This window comes from Erythranthe guttata, chromosome 11 (genome assembly GCF_056151865.1).
Source record: "Erythranthe guttata isolate IM_541 chromosome 11, IM_541, whole genome shotgun sequence".
NCBI classification, from domain to species: domain Eukaryota; kingdom Viridiplantae; phylum Streptophyta; class Magnoliopsida; order Lamiales; family Phrymaceae; genus Erythranthe; species Erythranthe guttata.
Genome location: NC_142543.1, coordinates 146852 through 169253, shown reverse-complemented (window position 1 = coordinate 169253; position 22402 = coordinate 146852). Strand labels below are relative to the sequence as shown.

The window sequence follows — 22402 nt, the reverse complement described above, 5'->3', positions numbered from 1 at the left end:
AGGCTTTTATGTAGACTAAGAAAAAAGAAAAAAAAGAAATTGGGGTGGGCCGTTCGTTGATTATGTAATTTGGACAAAGCCCATGAAACTTTAAACCTCTAAAACCCCTCTCTCTTATAAACTTCGCTCCTCTCCTCCTCACAGCGGCCTCTATTTGGTCGGAAAATATTCGGCTTCAGCGCTTCTTCTTCTTCTTCTTCTTCTTGTTGGAAGAGTAATGGCGCCGCCTTCAAACAAGTCTAAATCGAAACCAAACTTGAAAAAGGACTTTCAGATGACATCTAAGAAGCCTTTCAAATCCGCTAAGAACCACCCCAACGCCGCCGTTTCTTCACAACAATTGCCGCTTCAGGTCGAAGATGATGTCCCTGACTTCCCCCGAGGTTTTATATTTACATCTCTCTCTCTCTCTCTCTCTCTCTCTAGCTCATGGATTTACACCAATATTACATATTTCAGTATTCAGTTTCTTTGTGGTGCTTTCATGGGTTTCCTTACTATTTTTGTGAAACCGAGGAGAAATAAATGGTTGCTTTAAGTTTGTATTTCATGACCATGGATTTTTTTTATAGATAACTCACATTCTTACTTTAAATGGGGGAACCCGCACATGTATAATTGGCCCTGCGAGTTCACGTTATCGAAATATGCATTCAATTAGTAATTTGTGCTTACAAATATATCTAAATTTATTTTGGAGTTGCATTTTTTAAGAGCGGTGGCTTCATCTATTGTTATTGTACTCAATTCTTTTGAGAATCTGACATTTTAAATTTCTCCATCGATACTTTTATTGTGGTTTAGGCGGGGGAAGTTCGTTGAGCAGAGAAGAAATAAATGAAGCTAGGGCTGTAGCGGACAATGACTTCGAGGCAGATCATAGAGTGCTTAAGAAAAGGCACAAGGAAAAGAGGGTACAAAATAGGGATCAGTCCACAGAGGATGACTTAGGGTCACTTTTTGGAGATGGAATTAAGGGGAAATTGCCTAGGTTTGCCAATAAGATCACTTTGAAGGTATGCTGTCTTTCGTGTTTGTGTTCATTCTTCTTAACCATGTTTATTGAATTCTCCTTAGCCTTGTTATCTTGTATTGTCATGTGGGAATGATTTAGTTCATACATCCTTTATAATGCGAGGCCAGAACGGACTTCAATTTGTGGAAACAAATGATCAACAATTGACTAGATACGCAGGGAACTGTTTGTGGTTCAAAAAGTCATTTTATGTTTCTATGTAATGAACTGTGTTTGTAAATTGAGCCTTTTACAAAACAGAGTATCTATTTTTCAGCTTTATTGTCAGTTAGTTATTATGGCACCAACTTTCATCCGTACTCTGATTTAAAGAATTTATTACATGATTTTGGTTCTTGTATTATGTAAGTGATATATAAATTTGTCTTTCTCTCTGCCTTGCGTATTCAGAATGTTTCTCCAGGAATGAAGCTATGGGGTGTGATTGCTGAAGTGAACGAGAAAGATATTGTTGTTAGTCTTCCAGGGGGCTTAAGGGGACTAGTCCGTGCATGCGATGCATTTGATCCTGTTTTCGGAGATGAAGTCAAAGGGGTATATCTTCTTCATTGGATCCTTTTTATGATTTGATCTATAATTATCATTGAACCCATAAAAAAATGAAATATAATTTTTCAGCGAGGCATCAGTTCATGAGAAAATTAGGATCAAATACACTTTTCTCACATTACAGGATCTGGAGAATAGCTTCCTGTCTAGAATATATCATGAAGGGCAGCTCGTTTCTTGCATTGTATTGCAAGTAGATGATGATAGAAAAGAAATAACAAAACGAAAGATCTGGCTTTCTCTGCGTCTGTCTTCGTTGCACAGAAGCTTAACGCTGGATGCTATTCAAGAAGGAATGGTATGCAATTTGAATTGTCTGACCCTATATTTCATTAATTAATATATGTCTTGCTTGAAGATAATGTCTTATTCTTTATCTTGGTTGTCTTCCATCTTATGCTAAGAGTGAGCAGCTGCTCTGATTATTAGAGATTATTAGAGTAGTCAATACGTTTGTAGTCATGACAACAATCAATTTGAGCAGGCATCTTATTTGTATTCGTTCCTTCTTTTATACACCTTTTATGTAAAAAATGTTCTACTAGTCATTTTGCTCTCTGGAATTTGCTTTTATTCCTACCATGATTTTTTCATTATTGCCGAGAAGTCAATATCTCGATTTTAAAGTGTCAGAATCAAATGATTTTATCGGGATCCAAGATACCTGTACTTCTTTAACTCCATTTAAAAATGACGATTTTTAGTATTTCTTATTAATGGAAATTCGCTGCTGAAGTAAGGAAATGCTTGTTGCTGGTAATTCATATTTTTGGGTTGTTGCATCTGTATTTTCTTTTACTTTGAGGTAATTATAATGGAGCCTTTGTGTCTTATACAACTACAGGTGCTAAGTGCGTACGTGAAAAGCATTGAGGATCATGGTTTTATACTTCATTTTGGATTGTCTGCTTTTGAAGGGTTTATGCCTAAACATAACCAATCTGGTACTTCTTAGTCCACCATGCTTCTTCCAATTGTTTAGAATATATTTAATATGTCGCTCGAGAATAGACTGTTAATAAAAAGAGTAGTGACTAGTTGAAGTTGCACTTGGTTCGACTTGTTGTAGAGCTGAAGTGTATCTTGAGATAAGGATTTTTTTGGGAAACACTTGTTGCCTTGGCAGAAGTTTGTATACTATGCATCTTCTACCCGATAAAATATATTTGTTTAATTCTGTACATCATACTAGTTGACTATGGCTTTTGAATGTAATCATTTCCTCATTATCAACAACTTCTTAGTTTTCTTGGCCATGATAATTTAAACTAGAAGTGGGTTGCTTAAGGCATTCAAAATGAATTGAGGTTTTCTTCGGCCAAATATTTGATCACCCATTTCCTCTTTGTAGAGATGAGAAAGATTGAAGTGGGTCAGTTTCTACAAGGAACCGTTAAAAGTGTAGAGAGAGCTCGGAAGGTAGTCCACTTGAGTTCTGACCCTGACATGGTTTCGAGAAGTGTGGTATGTTCTGTTATATTATTATGCTTAACTTCCAACTTGATTGATTGCTATGGAATTTCGCTCTTTTTCTAAACCATCAGTACTCCTGCAGACCAAGGAGGTTAAGGGTATATCGATAGATCTTCTCGTTCCAGGCATGATGGTTAATGCTCGTGTGCAGTCAACCCTCGAAAACGGCGTCATGTTTTCCTTCCTTACCTACTTTACTGGAACTGTATGTCTGAGTTTATTTCTGTTATCATCAGCATTGTGTTCTATTCTCGTCTTTCATATTATGTCTTCTTTTTTGTACAGGTTGATTTATTTAATCTAGATAAAATGTTTTCCTCTTCAACCTGGAAGAACGACTATAGCAAAAATATGAAGGTAATGCTGTTGTCCCTTCTGTTTAGATTGAATGGGAAATAATGTTTCATTCTACCAGTGTATTAATTCCATAGAAGCTGCGGTATTTGACATGGGCATAATACGAGCTTGTTTAGAATAATATTGGATTATGCCAACATGATCATAATATCTGTATGCCTAGAGTGTTAGTGATAAGGAATTACCGAATTTAGCTATCCTGTTTTTCCATATTGTCATGTTTTGGAGTTTACCATTGAGCTATCTAGCATCAAACACAGTTCAGTTTTCTTCTAGAAACTCCTAAGTATGCCACTGGCTTGTATACATCTGCTATTATATGTCAATTCTTTTTATCGTTCAAGTAATTTTGCTTTTGTTTAGTTTCAATGAGTGCTCAGGTTGGTAATTTCGTTCTTTTTTGTTGTTCTGTAGTTCAATGCTCGGATATTGTTTATTGATCCTTCAAGTAGGGCTGTCGGTTTAACATTGAACCCTCACCTAGTCAATAATAAGGCTCCACCATCTGTAAGTTTGTTTTACCTTTCACATCTCTAGCGTCACATTTATACCATCTTTTCAGTTACTTGATGTTGTGTACTCAAGTTATTAATTATAAGTTATCTAGCTATCATGCTTCAGCTGTTTGCTTTGGCTCCATCATTAGTTGTTTTATTGATGCCCCCTTTTCGACCTTTGTGATTGCTTCTGAGGAAGAGAAATATTAAAAAGAATATGAACATTGTTTCTGATATGATTTCACCTGTTGAGCAGCTTGTTAAAGTCGGTGATATATTTGATCAATCTAAAGTAGTCAGGGTTGATAAGGGGTCAGGCCTTCTTCTGCAAATTCCTACTTTACCAGTTCCAACTCCAGCTTATGTCAATGTAAGTCCATTAATATTATTTTCTCATGCATGTGGACATTCTGTCGATGAACTTTACCTATCAGTGCTAATATTGTTGGGAGGATTTCAGGTATCTGACATAGCTGACGAGGAAGTTGGGAAACTGGATAAGAGTTTTAAAGAAGGAAGCCTTGTCCGTGTCAGAGTGCTTGGATACAGGCACTTGGAAGGGCTTGCCACTGGAATTTTAAAGGTTTTTCCTCCACTAATTTTACCATTCGTTGTGCTAACAAGTCAAATTTGTGCATTGAGAATGAAACATATAGTAATCAATCAATCTTGTAAAAATACCTCCAAAGGACCATTATAGTCTGTTTATCGTCTAAGATGGGTAGAGGAAGCTGGCAGAAAATGTCGTAGATAAGTAATCTTGAGAAACAATTTTCAGTTCACTGGGTATGGAGGAATGTTTTTTAGGGGGGCTAGAAAACATGAGCTTAATGGAATAAACTATAAAGTATAAGGCTAGTGATGTATGAAGTTGTAGGCAATGTTCCTGTAAGTTGAGAAATTTAATTTGAAGGATGCCGAAGGGGTTTTGGCATATATTTCATTAATGAGAAGTTAATAATACAATTGGGAGATATGAGATCTGAAATGGCTGGACCAAGTCAAGTGTGACAAGGAGCATCATACTATGACAAATTGATGGCATATATGTTTTTCTATATTTCATTCTCATATTTAAAGCAATGGATTTGAATTTGCCTGACTTTTAATTCATTCCTCTTTCTTCTAAACAGACTAGTGCCTTTGAAGGATTAGTTTTCACTCACTCTGATGTGAAGCCCGGAATGGTGGTGAAAGCTAAAGTCATTGCCGTCGATAGTTTTGGTTCTATTGTGCAATTTGCAAGTGGTGTGAAAGCTCTATGTCCTCTCCGTCATATGTCAGAGTTTGAAATTGCAAAGCCTAGAAAAAAGTTTAAGGTTGTTAAATACCTTTGTTTTGCAAGAGCTTTTACTGCATGGATTAGGATGAATAATTGGATTTTTTCTTCACTATAGTCATGCATCTGTTGATATTTTGCAGGCTGGAGTTGAGTTAGTTTTTCGTGTTCTTGGTTGCAAATCCAAGCGAATCACTGTTACACACAAGAAAACTCTGGTATTCTTTCTCCTGGCTTTTTTTTGCTGAATTTACTCAATTTTTCTTCCGCGTATGTGCTATCCACTCCTTCAACTCGAGCTTTAAATGAATTTTCTGAAGTTTGAGGTTGATATTTTCCACATTTGGATTGTAACTTCATTAAAAGTTGTTTTTGTCTAGTATTTAGATTTAAACATTTGATAAGGTCTGAAAATGTATCTGATGCTCTTGATCACCTCCTAATCTATGCTACATGCCTTTTCTTTTGCTTTAAATTATTTCCTTCAAGCATTTGTATTTGGATTATTCAGGTAAAGTCAAAGCTCGAGATTCTTAGTTCGTTTGCCGACGCAACTGATGGGTTAGTCACTCATGGGTGGATTACAAAAATCGAAAAACATGGATGTTTCGTTCGGTTCTACAATGGGGTTCAAGGATTTGCCCCCAGGTCAGTCACAGAGCACTTGTGAATAATCTCTGATGAGTTGTTACGTGTTATTTTTCTGAAACAAATTGATAAGTTGTTTATCAGTTTATCTAATATATGTCACTTGATCAGCAGTTTAAGCAATTGTATTGTCCAGTAAGACAGTGTCAGCAAATCATATCTAGAGGGCATCCCCCAAAAACACAAAAGGAAGTTCCTTAGCTTACAAGTACTATCGTATGATAGAAACGAAGACACTAATTCTAAGCTATAAGTTAGAAATTAGTATTTACCATTATAGACCAGTTTGTTCTAATCTGATACGGATTTTCTTTTTGCATAAGCACATCTTATTAACAACTTGAAAGTAGGCAGAGTAACAATTCACCCTAGGGAAGATTAAAGGCCATTATATGATGATTCGAAGAAGAAGTTTTGATTCTTTACTCACAGTAGTTGTTTCAAAGCATTTTTGGAAATATAGGGCAGGATTAGTTTTATTGGAGTTATATGCCGAAGAGATTGTCCTAAATCTGAGTTATAAAAATTTGAACCATGATTTATTTTTTTCTCCTTAATGTGAAATTCTCATTAAATATGATGATGGAGGCTGGAGGCTAGACATCTTTTTCGCTTGTTTTATGAAATACGTGTTTTAGAAATTTCATATATTCACATTTTAAATATTTATTACTTTGATTGTCTATCTTCTGTAGAGAGAACACATGAAATGTCCTCATATATAGTCTTGTGTTATCGATGAGTGTGAACTTGGTGAATTTTTCTTGCTCTATGCTCTACTTTGGTCATGCTCGATATCATTCAACAATGTGGAGGATATCACATATTAAATCGAATCTGTTTGATTTGCTGATTTTATGTATCACCGAGTAATAAGTTGCTGCTTGTTGCAGATCTGAACTTGGTCTGGGTCAGGCTAGTGACATACATTCCATGTATCATGTGGAGCAAGTGGTCAAGTGTAGAGTTGTAAAATGTATCCCTTCTTCACACCGAATAAGCCTCAGTTTTAATATTACACCCACAAGGTTTGTTTCTTCTGAATTTTTTTTACTGCATAAAAAGTGAAGGAAAATGTCCTATGTGCAGATGCTTTCCAATTGTACATTAGTGTTCTGCATTGTTGTCAATGTTTTACTTTCCATCATAGAAGTTACTTATATGGAGTACGAGCTGAATGCACGGTGATTTCTTAATCATATGTCATGGGTGAATATTATTAAATGGTCAATATACTTGTTTCTTGATTTGGATTTTTGTTCTGCACTGCAGCCAATTTTGTTTCTCAATGTGAACATTATTAAACAGTTCGTCTATCTTGACCTCTTTAATCCATGAAATAGTCAAATATTATACTTGTTAACTAATTGTGTTTCATATTGATGGATTAGTACATCTTAAGAATGCTAATATTGTTTTTATTTACCTCTTACCACTGAAAAAAAATTTGATAGGGCATCAGAGGATGAGAATGTGAAACCAGGTAGCCTAGTTTCTGGACTTGTCGTGCGTACAACACCTGAAACAGTTATAGTGGACATCAATGCCTCAAGTGGCATGAAAGGCACCATCTCCCTGGAACACTTAGCAGACAATCAGGGTATCTCAAAAGCCATTTTTTTTAAATAAATGTGTGTGTATGTGTGTGTGTGAATATATTCCCACCTGCTGATTCTTCATATCATATGATTTTAGCGTCCCTAACATGTTACTCGATGCAATGGAACAGGTCTTGCTGCTTCATTGATCTCTCTCATCAAGCCGGGACATCACTTTGACGAACTGTTGGTTCTTGGTAATCTGTCAATGTTTCCCTTCATCGCTTATTGATATAGTTGCTCTCTTCTGTTATGCTTGTCACAATGAATTCTAAGAAGTTTGTGGCCCCTTAATCCTCTGCTTTCCTAATCTGAATAAAAAACACGAGGTTCATTATGAGATGTAAATGTACAAGATGGAAAACAATATTAAATAAGATGTAGCGTGGGTGCCATTCTGTTATTAGCCTAATATTTTGTGCATAATTGATTTACCAAATAGCATGAGTAAAATGAATCGTTTGAGAACTGAATTTCACTTTCTGATTGAGTGTTTTATATTTGATATTTAAATCATGCAGATATTGAAGGAAACAATATTGTACTTACTGCCAAGTATTCACTAGTCAACTCCACCCAACAGCTTCCTATTGATGTCAGCCAACTCAGTTGTCACTCCGTGGTGCATGTAAGAATGTTGCTTGGTCTTTCATTACGGCCATGTCCTTTAAAAATGCTTAACATACTGTATAAGTGGAGTCCTCATGCCTTGTCTTGTTAGTTTTTCATTCTTCTATATAATGCTTTCAGTCAGTCAAAATGTACTCCCTCAGTTATCATAACAATGAGGAAACTTCACATTGTGGAAGCATGAGTTCATCAGCTTTTCATTTTATCCTCGACTCATTGATTTCTGAACCAGGGTTACATATGTAATATAATTGAAACTGGCTGCTTTGTTCGCTTTATTGGACGTTTAACTGGTTTTGCTCCCAAAAGCAAGGTACATGAGTTTATATGATCTCTGTTAAAATATATGTTAACTGGTTAGTTGGATGGATGCTCATACTAAATTTTCAATTCTTTATTTTTGTCTTGTAGGTTATTGATGACAGAAGATCGGATCTTTCTGAGGTCTTCTATGTTGGACAATCAGTTCGCAGCAACATAGTTGATGTAGGTCCAACACTAGGAATTAGTTTAAACATGTCAAACTCCAGTACATTCTCTATTGATCATTTCTTTTTAATCCCTTTTCAGGTTAGTAGTGATGTGGGTAGAATAACACTGTCATTGAAGCAGTCATTATGCTGTTCAACCGATGCGGCTTTTATTCAAGAATATTTCCTTTTGGAAGAGAAGGTAATACCTGAAATTCTGTCAATTGTTGACAGACTACTATGAAGTGAACTGTGAGAAGGACATGATTCCAGATTTCATCTGTTTGTCAAGATAATTTTTAGGATAGTAATTAGTTGAGTATATTTTGCATGGTAATTAACTGATAAGTCAGATCATAATGCCAACTCCTGTCAAATCTAAAATCTAATACTTTTTCTGGGTATGTAGCTTGTATTACTGAATTTGCTTATGCCCTTCGGATATATATATATATATATATATATATATATATATATATATGTATATATATATATTTAGCTGTGAATTCACTTTAAACTACTGATTATGGGGGCCCATGATTCTGATACTAATAAGTGCTTTACTTGACCTTTTATCTTATGGGTGGAGAGTAATTAATGGAGGACATTTGATCTTTTATCTTATGGGTCTCAATTTCCTTGAACCACTCATTTGCCCTCTCTGCCTACCATGAAGTTCTTTTCCAAGTAGCCTTATTCAAAAGAACTTATGATGCTTTGTTTTATGTTCATATTCTGACTCACTGAGCTGCTTTGGCCAGATTGCAAAGCTGCAAGGATTGGACCGTGAAGGCTCTGAATTGAGATGGGTTGATGCGTTTAGTATTTGCAATATTATTGAAGGAAAAGTACATGAGATCAAGGATCATGGTGTTGTTATCAGCTTTGAGGAATACAATGATGTCTTTGGGTTCATCTCACATCATCAATGTATGTTAAATTTATAAGAACCTGTTTTTGTTTTCCTTGTTTAATTGAAAATGACATCAGCGTATTATTCTTTGCAGTGGCTGGAACCTCCATGAAAAAGAATTCTGCTATCCAAGCTGCAGTTCTTGATGTTTCGAAGATTGATCGCGTTGTGGACCTATCACTAAAGCCAGAGTTCATAAATAGATCCAAAAAAGAGAGTTCTACCATAAAAGCTCTTAAGAAGGTTTGCCTTTAAATTATAACAAGTATCATGCCAGCAAGGTTATCTTGTGTTTTGCCGTGACCTATTAACAGATTATTTTGTCGGTTTTATGTATATACAAATATATATATATATATATATATATATATATATATATATATATATATGTGTGTGTGTGTGTGTGTGTGTGTGTGTTTGTGTGTGTGTTCTGTAGCCTTCCATTATAGTTTGTGAGATCTAATTGGTTCTAAATATCTATGCTCTATCGAAGATTATTAAACCATTATCTCATATTTTGTCTCTTCCCATGTTCAAAATCTATACTTTAATTAATTGCAGAAACGCAAAAGAGAACACAAGGACTTGGAAGTGAATCAAATAGTGAACGCAATAGTTGAGATAGTGAAGGAAAATTACTTGGTAAGGTGTTTTCCCCCTTTTAATGCTTAATCTTTTTTTCTTTGACATGATATTCACGTGAATGCCTGTTTCTCTTTCCGTTCTTTCAACAGGTTCTTTCAGTTCCAGATTATAATTTTACCATAGGCTATGCATCACTCACTGATTACAACACACAGAAATTACCTCATAAACAATTTACTCATGGACAAAGGTAACTTTGCAAATTCTTTCCGAACACATTGCAGCTCTATGGCTAACTTATTTGCCTTTTCTTTTTCTTCCTTCTCTTCTTCATTTCCTTTTTCTTCTTTGTTTTTTCTTTTTTGGGTGGGAGAGTGGTATAGCTGTTCAGCAGTGGTTAGTAAGCTGATAAAAGTATGATCCCGGTGTCATTTCAATAGTTACTAAATGATTTTAACAGTAATCAGGCTAGAATTTGCGTTTGACATTGTTGTGTTCAATAGGTATCTGAATACTAGAAAGAAGGCATATCAGCTCAACAGCTCACATTGTACTGTATGTGTATTTTCTTATACCTATTTGATGTTAACTTTTGAAAAGTTAATCAACCATCAGTGCAAGACAGTGACCGAGTTACAGAGAAGAATTAAGTTAGTTACCTTAGCAGATATGAAAACTATGTGCACCAATTAGTCAATGATGCAATGAACTCATGGACCTGAATAAAAAAACAATCAAATGTTGGGGTATGCATAAAGAAATATAAGGATACCTTGGAGTTGAAATCTTATGTTATAGTGTATTGATGAATTGATTGCCTTCAGTATCATCATCGACTGATGATCACGAAGCAACTCCAGGGATATCTGCCCTTTCTGTACGAGATGATACGAAAACTTTGGTTTGGAAAGGTGAATATCACATTATTGGAAATCTACCTTACGTGAATATCTTGCTGAGGTAATTAAATGTTTGTCTTTGTAACCATTGTTTGAAGGAAAAAAAATGTTTTATGTCCATATTTCCGATAACTTAGATTCCTGGAGCTGCCCTTATGCTCCGTGCATTTATCTTGGTCTTTTCCCTCTACATTCCGTTTTGCATTGGGCTGCTATTTATTGAGCTGATGATCTTTCTGTAATATTGTAAAATTCTGTATGGCTATATGTTTTTACCGCTGTTTTGCCTTTTCCTTTTACTTGGTAACTTCTAGGTTGCGATTTCATTCCTTGTTTTGTTATAATTGTTACTATTGTTTGTTTTTTCATCGTAGTGTCTCTGCTACTGTAATGGCTCTTCCAGCTCCCGCAACATGTGGGAAATTGCTTCTGCTGCTCAAACATTTAGGTGATGGTGTGGACACATCCAGTTCTAAGAGGGCAAGGAAGAAATCTAGCTATGATGTTGGATCTCTCATTCAGGCAGAGGTAGGGTTCATTTTGGTACCCTGAGTTGAGATTTGTAGCTCCATAATGCAGATTACTTGCTGAATATTAGTTATATATGAACAAGCTTTATGATATTTCATTTCTTTAACTCGAGTGTGTCTTCGGCTGATTTTCAGATTACGGAAATAAAGCCTCTTGAACTTAAGGTGAAATTTGGTTCAGGCTTCTATGGAAGAATACATATAACTGAGGTTTGGAGTCCTTTTGCCTATTAGATTGTTATGATTAGAAACTGTATAGTTCCTATAACTTTCTTTTTGAAAAGGTGTGGTTATGATTTGGAGGTTTATTGGCAGGTAACTGATGATAATTCTGCTGAAAGCCCCTTTAGTGACTACAGAATTGGGCAAACACTGGCATCAAGGATTGTTTCAAAGGGTAGCAAGACAAAAAACATTAAAGGAGGTCATGGATGTGAACTATCTATCAAACCTTCCCTGCTTAAAGGTAACCATTATCAAAGTCATTCACCTGATGCTTACATTTATCAAGCTAATGCCTTGAGCAGATTTATGATGTGAAAAAAGTATATCTGATTTGCAGTAGATGAACGTAACCATCAATTCTTAAGATCAGCATTTACTACTTCGCCATCCTGTCCTCCAATTCCCCAGTCCTTTTTGTTGTTTATAAGCCTGGACTCATTCTCCATTTTAGATATTATCCCGACTGCTGTGCATATCCAGATTGGTCTTTCCATTTAGTAGTCAAACATAAAATCGATGCAGAAGCATATATAACATTTTTAAGGTTTTTGTCCCTGGTGAGGTGGTAAAAACTTCAAACACTTGCAATGTGTGCTGTACTACAGTTCCGAATTGAAACTTATTCAACCTCCAAATGCTGTCGCTTGAATTGAAATCAGCAATAATTCTGACTCTTTATTTTTTCATTAAATGACTATCTACGTAGTCCTCTCTCTGATTTATCCTCATCTTCATGTTCTGTAATTTGTGCTACTTGATGCTCGCTATCTTGCGCTTTCTTGGATAGCACTTTTTTTTAGATATCTTGGGCAGCACTTAGTTTGTTATTACGAGAATGAGGTTGATAGATGATTTAATAAATGCCTTCCATTTAGATTCTTCATATGACTAATTTGGCATCTCTACTGGTCTCCTCCCTCCCCCGCCATCCATGATCTTTGGAGTATCTGGAGACATGTTTTTCTATCCATGTTTCGTAATTGTTTTGCTCTATATGCAATATTTATGGTCATGTATAAAGTTTGTTGATTAACTTGTTCAAATTGCATTGCATATACAGGATCTGGCGAACCAGATGAAGGGTTACCTTCTGAAGAGTTCAACTACACATATGGGCAACGTGTTTCTGGTTATGTGTATAAGGTTGACTCTGATTGGGCCTGGCTGACTATATCTCGAGATGTGAATGCTCAGTTGTATATTCTTGACTCTTCATGTGAGCCCTGTGAACTCGCAGAATTCCAGAACCGTCTTCGTGTGGGTAAAGCTCTTTCAGGTCACATAATCACCGTGAATAAGGAGAAGAAGTTACTACGTCTGGTCATGCATGCACCAGCTGATGCTTGTGGGGAACTCAATGAAAAAAATTCTGACCGTCGTTTGACGTGTCATTTAGTTGAAGGTAGTACCGTGGGTGGCAGGATTTCTAAAATTCTTCCTGGTATTGGTGGATTGCTGGTCCAAATTGATCAGCACCAGTATGGTAAGGTTCATTTTACCGAGTTGACAGACTCATGGGTCTCCAACCCACTTTCTGGTTATCAAGAAGGACAGTTTGTGAAATGTAAAGTTTTGGAGATTACTCGAGGTGTTATGGGTGTGGTCCATGTTGACCTATCTCTTCGGTCAGCTTCAGATGCTTCACGGGATTTGGGATCCACTGAGCTTAATGGTGGCATGTAAGTCTATAACTTGGCGAATTTAGAATTACCTCAACTTTCTTTAAATGCCTAAGGTCCATTCTTGAGGCGTGATGTCATGGAGATTTAACTTTCTCTTTGCAGAAAATGGAAGAATTGGTAGTCACTAGATACTTGTTCTTTTTAAATCTGCGAACAACAGGCGCGATAAATAAATGTATAGAAAATATTTGCATGCCAGAAACAATGATAGGAACTCAACTGTATGAATCCATATTTGCTGACCATTGAACCCTAAAATGTGCAAGACCTGTCAACGAAAACTGCTAATTTTCATACTTACTAATTTTGAGAAGGTTCTTTTGCAGCTTGACATAGTCTAATATTGAGTAGTTTCATAAAACTGTTATTTTGAATCTACTATCTACAGTTTCTGCTGTGACAAAACATCTAATCATTTGCAGGCATACTTCCATCCAGCATGTGGACAAAATAACAGATCTTCATCCTGATATGGTAGTCCAGGTAGTCTACTGAGTATTTCCCTCTTGGGTTTTCATATATAAATTCATGAATGGTAAAAAACATTTCTCTAGAAAATGTTGTCAATAGGGCGTTAGTAGAAGGCAAATAAATTCTTACAAACTCTACTCACCTGTCAATTTCCTTGTTCCGCTGATAAAATGCAAGTTCAAGTATTCTAATTCTTGTTCTCTGATGTATGATTTTATGCTCTCCCTCACATTGACTGATGCAGGGGTATGTTAAAAATGTCTCTTCGAAAGGATGCTTTATCATGCTTTCACGGAAGATCGATGCCAGAATTCTCATTTCCAAGTTGTCGGACAATTTTGTTGAAAATCCAGAAAATGAATTTCCTATCGGGAAACTTGTGGTTGGCAAGTAAGAATTTCTAATGGCATATTCCATAGTAAGCCACATTGTAATGCTGGTGTATGCAACATTGACCCCTCTAATGCAGGGTGCTTTCGGTGGAGCCATTGTCTAAGCGTGTTGAAGTTACCCTTCGAACTTCAAGTGCTCTCAAAGAGCCTAAGTCGGGAAATAATCCTGTAGACCATATTAGTGTTGGAGATATTATCTCTGGAAGAATCAAACGCATTCAGCCTTATGGTTTGTTTATATCCATTGACCACACAAATGCGGTATGGTTATAGATTTTCTTTGATTTCTTATTTTTCTACTTCCAGACCTGTCATGTTATTTCGATTATTATGTTTGAAGATGAAACTTCCGCTAAAGTTGTTGCTTCTATGCAACTGCTTAACATGTGGCTAAAAAGTATTTTGTGCTTGTCTAACATGCGTCAGTTGTAATATAATCTATTGCAGCTTGAGTTTACCTTTTTGTACTTTCTCTAATGTTGTTTCCATGTGTTTCTTGTGGTAAACTGTACTGATGTGCTTAAGTTTTACTTTGCCTAGGTCGGTTTATGCCATGTTTCAGAGCTTTCTGACGATCACATAGAGGATCTTGAAACACAATTTAAAGCAGGGGAGAAAGTTACAGCAAAAGTTTTGACGGTACCTACTATTTATTAAGAATATATTGCCAAGTTCTTGTCAACAGAGGAAAGATAAACTTAGTGGAATCTTTTTTGATATATTAAGTATATTTTTATTAGTTTTTATTTAGTTGTTGTGGGGGAGAGTGGTTGGGAGGTCAATGGAATAAAATATGAGTTTCCTTCGAATCATTTTGCCACTTCATGAAACTTAGTGAGGTGGTCCCACTTTAAAGCACTACTGTAGCATATTATTTTGCTCCTCAGTTCTTTGAAATTGTGGCACCATTGTATATATTAATAACAATTAAAGAGTAATTGCTGTTCCAACTTCTCTTTCAGGTGGATAAAGAGAGAAATCGAATCTCTCTTGGGCTAAAGAAGTCATATTTCAAAGATGAGGAAGTGCAGACGTCTCCCGGACAAAGCCATGATTCTGCCATCGGCATAAACGACACCATTATGTTAGATGAGCCAACAGTGACATCCCAGAGAAACTCTGCTTCCATGCAGATGACAAATAATGAATCTGACAATGGTCATCAACCCATACTTGCAGATGCTGAATCTAGGGCTCTTGTGCCACCTCTTGAGGTTCCACTTGATGACATGGAAACCTCAGATATTGAAGGTGATGTTGGTCAAACTTTAGTACCGGTTACTAATGCAGATACTACAGCTGGAGAGAAAAAAAAAAGAGGAGCAAAAAGGAAAGCTAGGGAAGAGAGGTAGGGACACTATACAAGAATAACTTTTGCTTTATATCATGTAGGAACTATGACATGTATTAGTTTCTGAGAAGCAAAGTGTAATTTGTTAATGTTTTTCGTAAAGGGAACAAGAAATAAGAGCTGCTGAGGAGAGACAGCTGGAAAAAGATGTCCCAAGGACTACCGATGAATTTGAGAAACTTATTAAAAGTTCCCCAAATAACAGCTATCCATGGATAAAGTACATGGCATTTATGCTCTCTTTGGCAGATATTGAGAAGGCACGATCCATTGCTGAATTGTATGTGGTGCAATCGGTGTTATATTTTTCCTCTTAACACCCCCTAGCTTATTAGAATAGTTATATTACTTGCAGCAATGACATTTGTGCTCTCTCTCTCTCTCTCTCTCTCTCTCTCACACACACACACACACACACACACACACACACACACACACACACACACACACACACACACACACCAACGGACGCACAAAATTAACTCATCACTTTACTTTGTGCACCAGGGCTTTGAAAAGAATAAGTAGTCAAGAAGAATCTGAGAAGCTGAATATCTGGGTTGCATATTTGAACTTGGAAAATGAGTATGGCAATCCTCCAGAGGTATAGTAAAGAGAGAAACCCCTTCCCAACCCTGCCACCTCCAAAAAAAAGAGGAAAAGGGAAAATTTAATTTTGATTGGAATTCAGTTGCTGATGAAAATAATTTGAAAACTCTCTTTTCAGGAAGCTGTTAAGAAAATATTTGTTAGAGCGTTGCAGCATTGTGATTCGAAAAAGGTGCATCTTGCCCTTCTAGAAATGTATGAGAGAACAGAACAGCACAAATTGGCTGATGAGCTTTTGGGTAAAATGGTTAGGAATCTCGGGAATTCGTGCAAGGTAAACAAAATCTGTTTCCATTGAATTTTTGGAGAGCAAAGTGCTTTTCTGTCTTGTGAAAGTATATTATTTTTGGGCATTGTCAGGTATGGCTGAGAAGGATCCAGTCTCTTGTGAATAGAAAAAGTGATGGAGTTCAGCCTGTCGTAACTGATGCTGTTAAGAGGCTTCCTAAACATAAGCATATAAAGTTTCTTTCAAAGACTGCCATCCTAGAGTTTAAGTGTGGAGTTCCAGATAGAGGAAGAACTCTGTTTGAGAGTATACTTAGGCAACATCCAAAGAGGACTGATTTATGGAGCATCTATTTAGATCAAGTATAAACTTCACAACTCACTTTTATTCTCTTAAGAATATTTTGATATGTTTCTCGTATGTAGGTATGTATGTATGTATGTATGTATAACTTGTTAAAATTAATTAACAGGAGATTAAGCTTGGTGAAGCGGATATGATTCGTGCATTATTTGAGAGAGCAATAAGTCTGAGCCTTCCCCTGAAGAAGATGAAGGTAAAAAGCATTTACTTGATTAGACTCGCGTGTTTGATTTATTATTATAATTAGTCTGAACCGTGTAAAATTGTGGTGCAGTTCTTGTTTAATAAGTATCTGGCGTACGAAAAGTCGACTGGGGATGAGAAACGAATTGAATCTGTGAAGGCTAAGGCCATTGAATATGCTGAGAATAACCTTGCTTGATGAAGACATCACATCCAAATCCAAATGTTCTTTTTATCCAACACAGTTTTGTAGATTAGTTAAACGAACTGGTGGTTCTTGATTTGTTATAAGTTATGGTGAACTGTATATTTCTACTTTCCTTTTTATGTTGTACTAGTAGCTGTATCATCATCATCATCATGACTAAATTATTTTCATTTAAAACGCTATTTTGTATGGAAATAAACAATTTCCTAATAGTTTGGTTTTGGTTTATTTAATCAATCTATTTTAATTTTCCTTCAAATGTGTTACATAATAAAATACCACGTTGTTGGCTAAGTCAAATAATGTAAAAATGTATTAGAATTCCATCATTTTCATCTAAACTTTCAACTTATTTGTTTTTCCCAGGAAAATAAATAAAATATTAAATGATTAGAATCTAGCATATTTAGATGGCAATCATATGTGACAGGAATTGCAGTTAAATAGTATGTCATTTAGATCAACTGTTGTATTTTAATAACACATCTTAAAGGCGTTTGTCATCTACTCTTTATTCACATACACATATAAACAATAAATTTTTCAAAATTCATAATGTTTATCTTATTCTTATGAACTAAAAAAGATAATAGATAATATATAATATGACCATTAGTATTTATTTATAAATTAATTAATTATAGAATTTCAATAATCAGTAAGGTCAGTTTTGTCATATCACTAAGAAAGCCAAAGTCTTTTTATTGGGCTGGTTCTAGGGTTTTTGCCGTCTTCTTCATCTCGATTCTCTGTGTCAAGGCATTCTTGTCTCACTCTGTAAAATTATTAACGGCTGTGTGTGTTCTGCTACTAGTGCGGGTGAAACCAGAAGATATGGCTACAGAAGCGGTGATGGTGGCTGCTGTTCCCGAGGCAGATAAGGTTCCGACCGGCGTTATGCTTTTCAATCGCTGGTCCTATGATGAAGTGCAGGTCCTTTTTTCTCCGTTGCCTGATTCCTCCTTACTCATTATTCATCCTTTTTTTTTTTTTTGGTTCTTTTTATTGTATAAATCGTACACAGTAATACTTACTTATGGAATTGTATTCTGTTTCGTTGGAATCATGTAATTTTAGTTTAATTTGTTGATGATCCGTGGTTTCTGGCAAGTTTGAGGGTTGGTGTCTACTTTCATTTGATATTGAGAAAAATGACCCCAAATGTAAGACCTTAATTTGGTATGATAAAAAAAATTTATTGAGTGTTTTTAATACCATTTGTACATCCTCCTATTCATGTTACCACCCACTGTACATGTACATTACCGAGTCCGAATTAACCAGTGTTGCACAATTGAATAGGAGGTAATGTCCACCTTGTATAAGCATGATTTTGCTTCCCAGAAAACCATAATTGATACCAATCGTAGCATGATTTCTCTTCCCAGGAAACCACAACTGCCACATATAATATCAATACAGATGTGCAGGGATATTTATAGCATGTGCAGCCATATTTATGATGGATGTTGGATCTAACTTGCATAAATACTCATTACTTGCATTTTCTTGGTTGCATAAAATACATATTCCAATTAGAACATGGTTTCTTGTGTTGTTTCTTAATATGAATCTACAGAATGATGGTTTTGATGCGTAGATGTTTTTCTTTTTTGGATGATTACTGTTTGTATTTTGGTTATGATTATAACTTATGATGTAGTAAATGATTATACTTTGTAGATAAGCGATATCTCAGTGGAAGATTATATCACTGCTACAGCAGCCAAGCATCCGCAATATATGCCCCACACTGCTGGAAGGTACCAGGCCAAGCGTTTCAGGAAGGCACAGTGCCCAATTATTGAGCGGTTGACCAACTCTCTTATGATGCATGGCCGAAACAATGGAAAGAAGCTCTTGGCAGCTCGCATTGTTAAGCATGCCATGGAGATCATCCATTTGTTGACTGATCAAAACCCCATTCAAGTCGTTGTTGATGCTGTTATCAACAGGTCTGCATTTTCGTCTTTGTTACTATATTTTTTATATACATATCGTTAAACAAATAGAGTGCCACCTAATGAAAGCAGTTTCTATTGCCAATCTGAAACTGAAATCAGTAGTGGGCAAGAATAATAGCATTGATTTGAAATTAGTCTCTGTTTATCTGCATATATTATATGTTGTAGCTTGTTAGTTAATCGAAGTTAGGATCAATTGTTGTATGCGTGTAGTGGGCCAAGGGAGGATGCCACCCGAATTGGGTCAGCCGGAGTAGTAAGGAGACAGGCGGTTGATATATCTCCTCTGCGCCGAGTAAATCAGGCTATATATCTGCTAACAACTGGAGCACGTGAAAGTTCTTTCAGGAATGTCAAGACCATTGCTGAGTGCCTTGCTGATGAGCTTATTAATGCCGCCAAGGGCTCTTCGAACAGGTGAGAAACCCTAACTAGCACTGCTTTAATATTTGGCATTACTTTCTGCAAGCTAATATTTGAACATTTTATTTGCAGTTTTGCCATCAAGAAAAAAGATGAGGTTGAGAGAGTTGCCAAGGCTAACCGTTGAGGTGTGTTCCTTGCTTGGCATTTGTTTTTGGGTTGAGGTGTGTTCCTTGCTACATAATATGATTAATATCATCTTCTATGGATGCTGAGAATTTTTTTATTTATTTTTTCTTATATTGGGCCTACTAGAATACATGCAGAACCTGGATCTTTATTTATCTATTTTTCTCCATTTTTTCTTAGAAATTAAAACTTGGTCTTTACTTCATTATTTGATAACGACTTCTTTTGTTTATTCTGTGTAAAAGGGACTATGTATGATATAGCCAATAGCCATTAGTTAGTAGTAAAAACTAAAAAGTAAATAAAGCTTCTAATTAGTAAAGAATTTTTCAGCAAACTTGAAACCAGTAATGTTGCTTCTCTCCCATTGGAAGCAAAACCGTGCACTATATAGCACACATTTTCTTTTTCAACCGAATGATGGAAAAATGTTAATTTATTGTTTTCGTGATTTTGATTGTGAATTTTTTTTGGACGTTTCACCAATTTTATCAAAAAATTGTGTACTATACAGTTTTTTGATGATTTTGATCGTGAAATAGTTTTTTGGACGTTGCACCAATTTTAACTAAAATATGTGTACTTTAGTGTGCAGTTTTTGGTGATTTGGATCGTGAAAAAGTTTTTACACACTACATCGAAAACACACTAAAAAGAATTACACACACTACACCGAAAAAATACACTAAAAATAATTACACAAACTACCCCGAAAATACACTAAAAAAAATATAAACACACCACACAAAAAACACACACTAAAAATTATACACACTACACTAAAAACACACACTAAAAAAAATACACACATTTTATAGAAAATACACACTAAAAACTATACATACACTAAACCGAAAACACACAATAACAAAAATACACACACTACACCGAAAACACGCACTAAACAAATTTAAACACACTACACCGAAAAACGCTAGAAAACATTACACACACTACAAAGAAAATACACACACTACATCGAAAAAATACACTAAAACAAATTACACATACTACACCGAAAAAATACTCTAAAAACATTTACACAAACTACACCGAAAACACACTAAAAAATATACACACACAACACCAAAAAAACACATTAGAAAATATACATACACTACACCGAAAACACACACTAAAAAATATACACACACTACACCGAAAATACACACTAAAAACATACACGCACTGCAACCGAAAACACACAGTAAAAAAATATACACACTACACCTAAAACACACACTACACCGAAAAACACTAGAAAACATTACACACACTACATAGAAAATACACACACTACACCGAAAATACACAGTAAAAAGAATTACACACACTACACCGAAAACACACACTAAAACATATACACACACTACACTGAAAACACACACTAAAAAAAATACACACTACACCGAAAACACACATTAAAAAAATAAAACACACTACACCGAACACATTAAAAAATATTACGCACATTACACCGAAAACACACACTAAAAAAATACACACACTTAAAAAATTACACACACTACACTGAAACACAGACTAAAAACATTACACACACTAAAAAATATACACACACTACACCGAAAACACGCACTAAAAAAAATACACACACGACACCGAAAACACACAGACACACTATACAGAAAACACACACTAAAAACAATAAACACACGACACAGAAAACTCACACTAAAAAAATTATACACACTACACCGAAAACACACACCAAATTTTTTTTTAAGTGTATTTAATTTTTTAAGGGCTCGTTCGGTTACCGATATTGGATTAGATTGGATTACATGAGATTGGATTAACTCCCTACTGACTAATTAATTATTTAGTTAGTAGCATGTTCGGTTTCTTAGATTAGATTTTCTATTAAATTTGTTAAAATCGGTTATTATATATGAATTGTCTATAAAACCACTTAGTTTACAATAATAAAATATGATTTTAAGGATAAAATTGTATTTTTCCTTTTTAGTCACCCCCTATTAAATTAATCTCAGGGGTAGGGGTGCTACTAATTTAATGAAATAGTAGCATTTAATAGCGGGCTTTCATTTTAGTAGCGGGTTTGAAAAAGTGTGAATCTTACCAACCGGACATGTTATTAGCCCCTACTATTTAGTCAGTAGAACTTTATAGCGGTAACCGAACGAGCCCTAAGTGTATGTAATTTTTTAAGTGTATGTAATTTTTTAAGTGTTTGTATATTTTTTAAGTGTATGTATTTTTGAAGTGTATGTATATTTTTTAAGTGTATGTAATTTTTTCAGTGTGTATTTTCGGTATAGTGTGCGTATATTTTTTTAGTGTGTTTTCGGTGTAGTGTGTGTAATTTTTTTAGTGAGTGTATTTTTTAGTGTATGTTTTCGGTTTAGTGTGTTTATATTTTTTTAGTGTTTGTTTTCGGTGTAGTGAGTGTTTATTTTTTGAGTGTGTGTTTTCGGTGTAGTGTGTTTAATTATTTTTAGTGTGTGTTTTCGATGTAGCGTGTCTAATTTTTTCTAGTGTGTGTTTTCGGTGTATTGTGTGTATATTATTTAGTGTGTATGTTCAGTGTAGTGTGTGTAATTTTTTTAGTGTGTGTATATTTTTTAGTGTGTATTTTCGGTGTAGTGTGTGTGTATATTTTATTGTGTGTCTTCAGTGTAGGGTGTGTATATTTTTTTAGTTTATGTTTTCGGTGTAGTATGCGTAATT

The 22402-nt window shown here is 35.3% G+C and overlaps 2 protein-coding genes across 2 annotated transcripts; both read left to right on the top strand.

Moving 5' to 3' along the window:
- Nucleotides 1-41: 41 nt before the first annotated feature.
- Nucleotides 42-17436, top strand: LOC105976591 (RIBOSOMAL RNA PROCESSING 5). The gene is made up of 40 exons (XM_013001832.2): nucleotides 42-383; nucleotides 805-1016; nucleotides 1427-1570; nucleotides 1710-1883; nucleotides 2430-2529; nucleotides 2937-3049; nucleotides 3141-3263; nucleotides 3344-3415; nucleotides 3830-3922; nucleotides 4169-4282; nucleotides 4373-4495; nucleotides 5046-5231; nucleotides 5335-5409; nucleotides 5703-5839; nucleotides 6733-6867; nucleotides 7294-7439; nucleotides 7569-7634; nucleotides 7959-8065; nucleotides 8300-8380; nucleotides 8479-8553; nucleotides 8638-8739; nucleotides 9299-9467; nucleotides 9545-9693; nucleotides 10012-10092; nucleotides 10185-10285; nucleotides 11309-11462; nucleotides 11600-11674; nucleotides 11780-11930; nucleotides 12750-13368; nucleotides 13794-13854; nucleotides 14087-14232; nucleotides 14312-14495; nucleotides 14775-14873; nucleotides 15197-15582; nucleotides 15689-15865; nucleotides 16093-16189; nucleotides 16313-16468; nucleotides 16555-16785; nucleotides 16896-16979; nucleotides 17061-17436. Exons 1-40 carry the CDS (start codon nucleotides 218-220, stop codon nucleotides 17166-17168), a joined length of 5772 nt encoding a protein of 1923 aa, XP_012857286.2. The 5' UTR covers nucleotides 42-217; the 3' UTR covers nucleotides 17169-17436.
- A 382-nt stretch (nucleotides 17437-17818) lies between these two features.
- LOC105976753 (small ribosomal subunit protein uS7) lies at nucleotides 17819-19925 on the top strand. The gene is made up of 4 exons (XM_013002016.2): nucleotides 17819-18110; nucleotides 18861-19132; nucleotides 19355-19558; nucleotides 19637-19925. Exons 1-4 carry the CDS (start codon nucleotides 18012-18014, stop codon nucleotides 19689-19691), a joined length of 630 nt encoding a protein of 209 aa, XP_012857470.1. The 5' UTR covers nucleotides 17819-18011; the 3' UTR covers nucleotides 19692-19925.
- The last annotated feature ends 2477 nt before the right edge of the window (nucleotides 19926-22402 follow it).

What these genes read in the sequence shown, in the direction of transcription:
- LOC105976591 (XM_013001832.2), top strand. Translation starts at nt 218, where the DNA reads ATGGCGCCGCCTTCAAACAAGTCTAAATCGAAACCAAACTTGAAAAAG. An exon ending in ACTATAGCAAAAATATGAAG is followed by an intron (nt 3,416 to 3,829) that starts GTAATGCTGTTG and finishes GTTGTTCTGTAG; the next exon opens with TTCAATGCTCGGATATTGTT. An exon ending in AGGAAAGCTAGGGAAGAGAG is followed by an intron (nt 15,583 to 15,688) that starts GTAGGGACACTA and finishes TTTTTCGTAAAG; the next exon opens with GGAACAAGAAATAAGAGCTG.
- LOC105976753 (XM_013002016.2), top strand. Translation starts at nt 18,012, where the DNA reads ATGGCTACAGAAGCGGTGATGGTGGCTGCTGTTCCCGAGGCAGATAAG. An exon ending in GGTCCTATGATGAAGTGCAG is followed by an intron (nt 18,111 to 18,860) that starts GTCCTTTTTTCT and finishes TATACTTTGTAG; the next exon opens with ATAAGCGATATCTCAGTGGA. An exon ending in GCCAAGGGCTCTTCGAACAG is followed by an intron (nt 19,559 to 19,636) that starts GTGAGAAACCCT and finishes TTTTATTTGCAG; the next exon opens with TTTTGCCATCAAGAAAAAAG.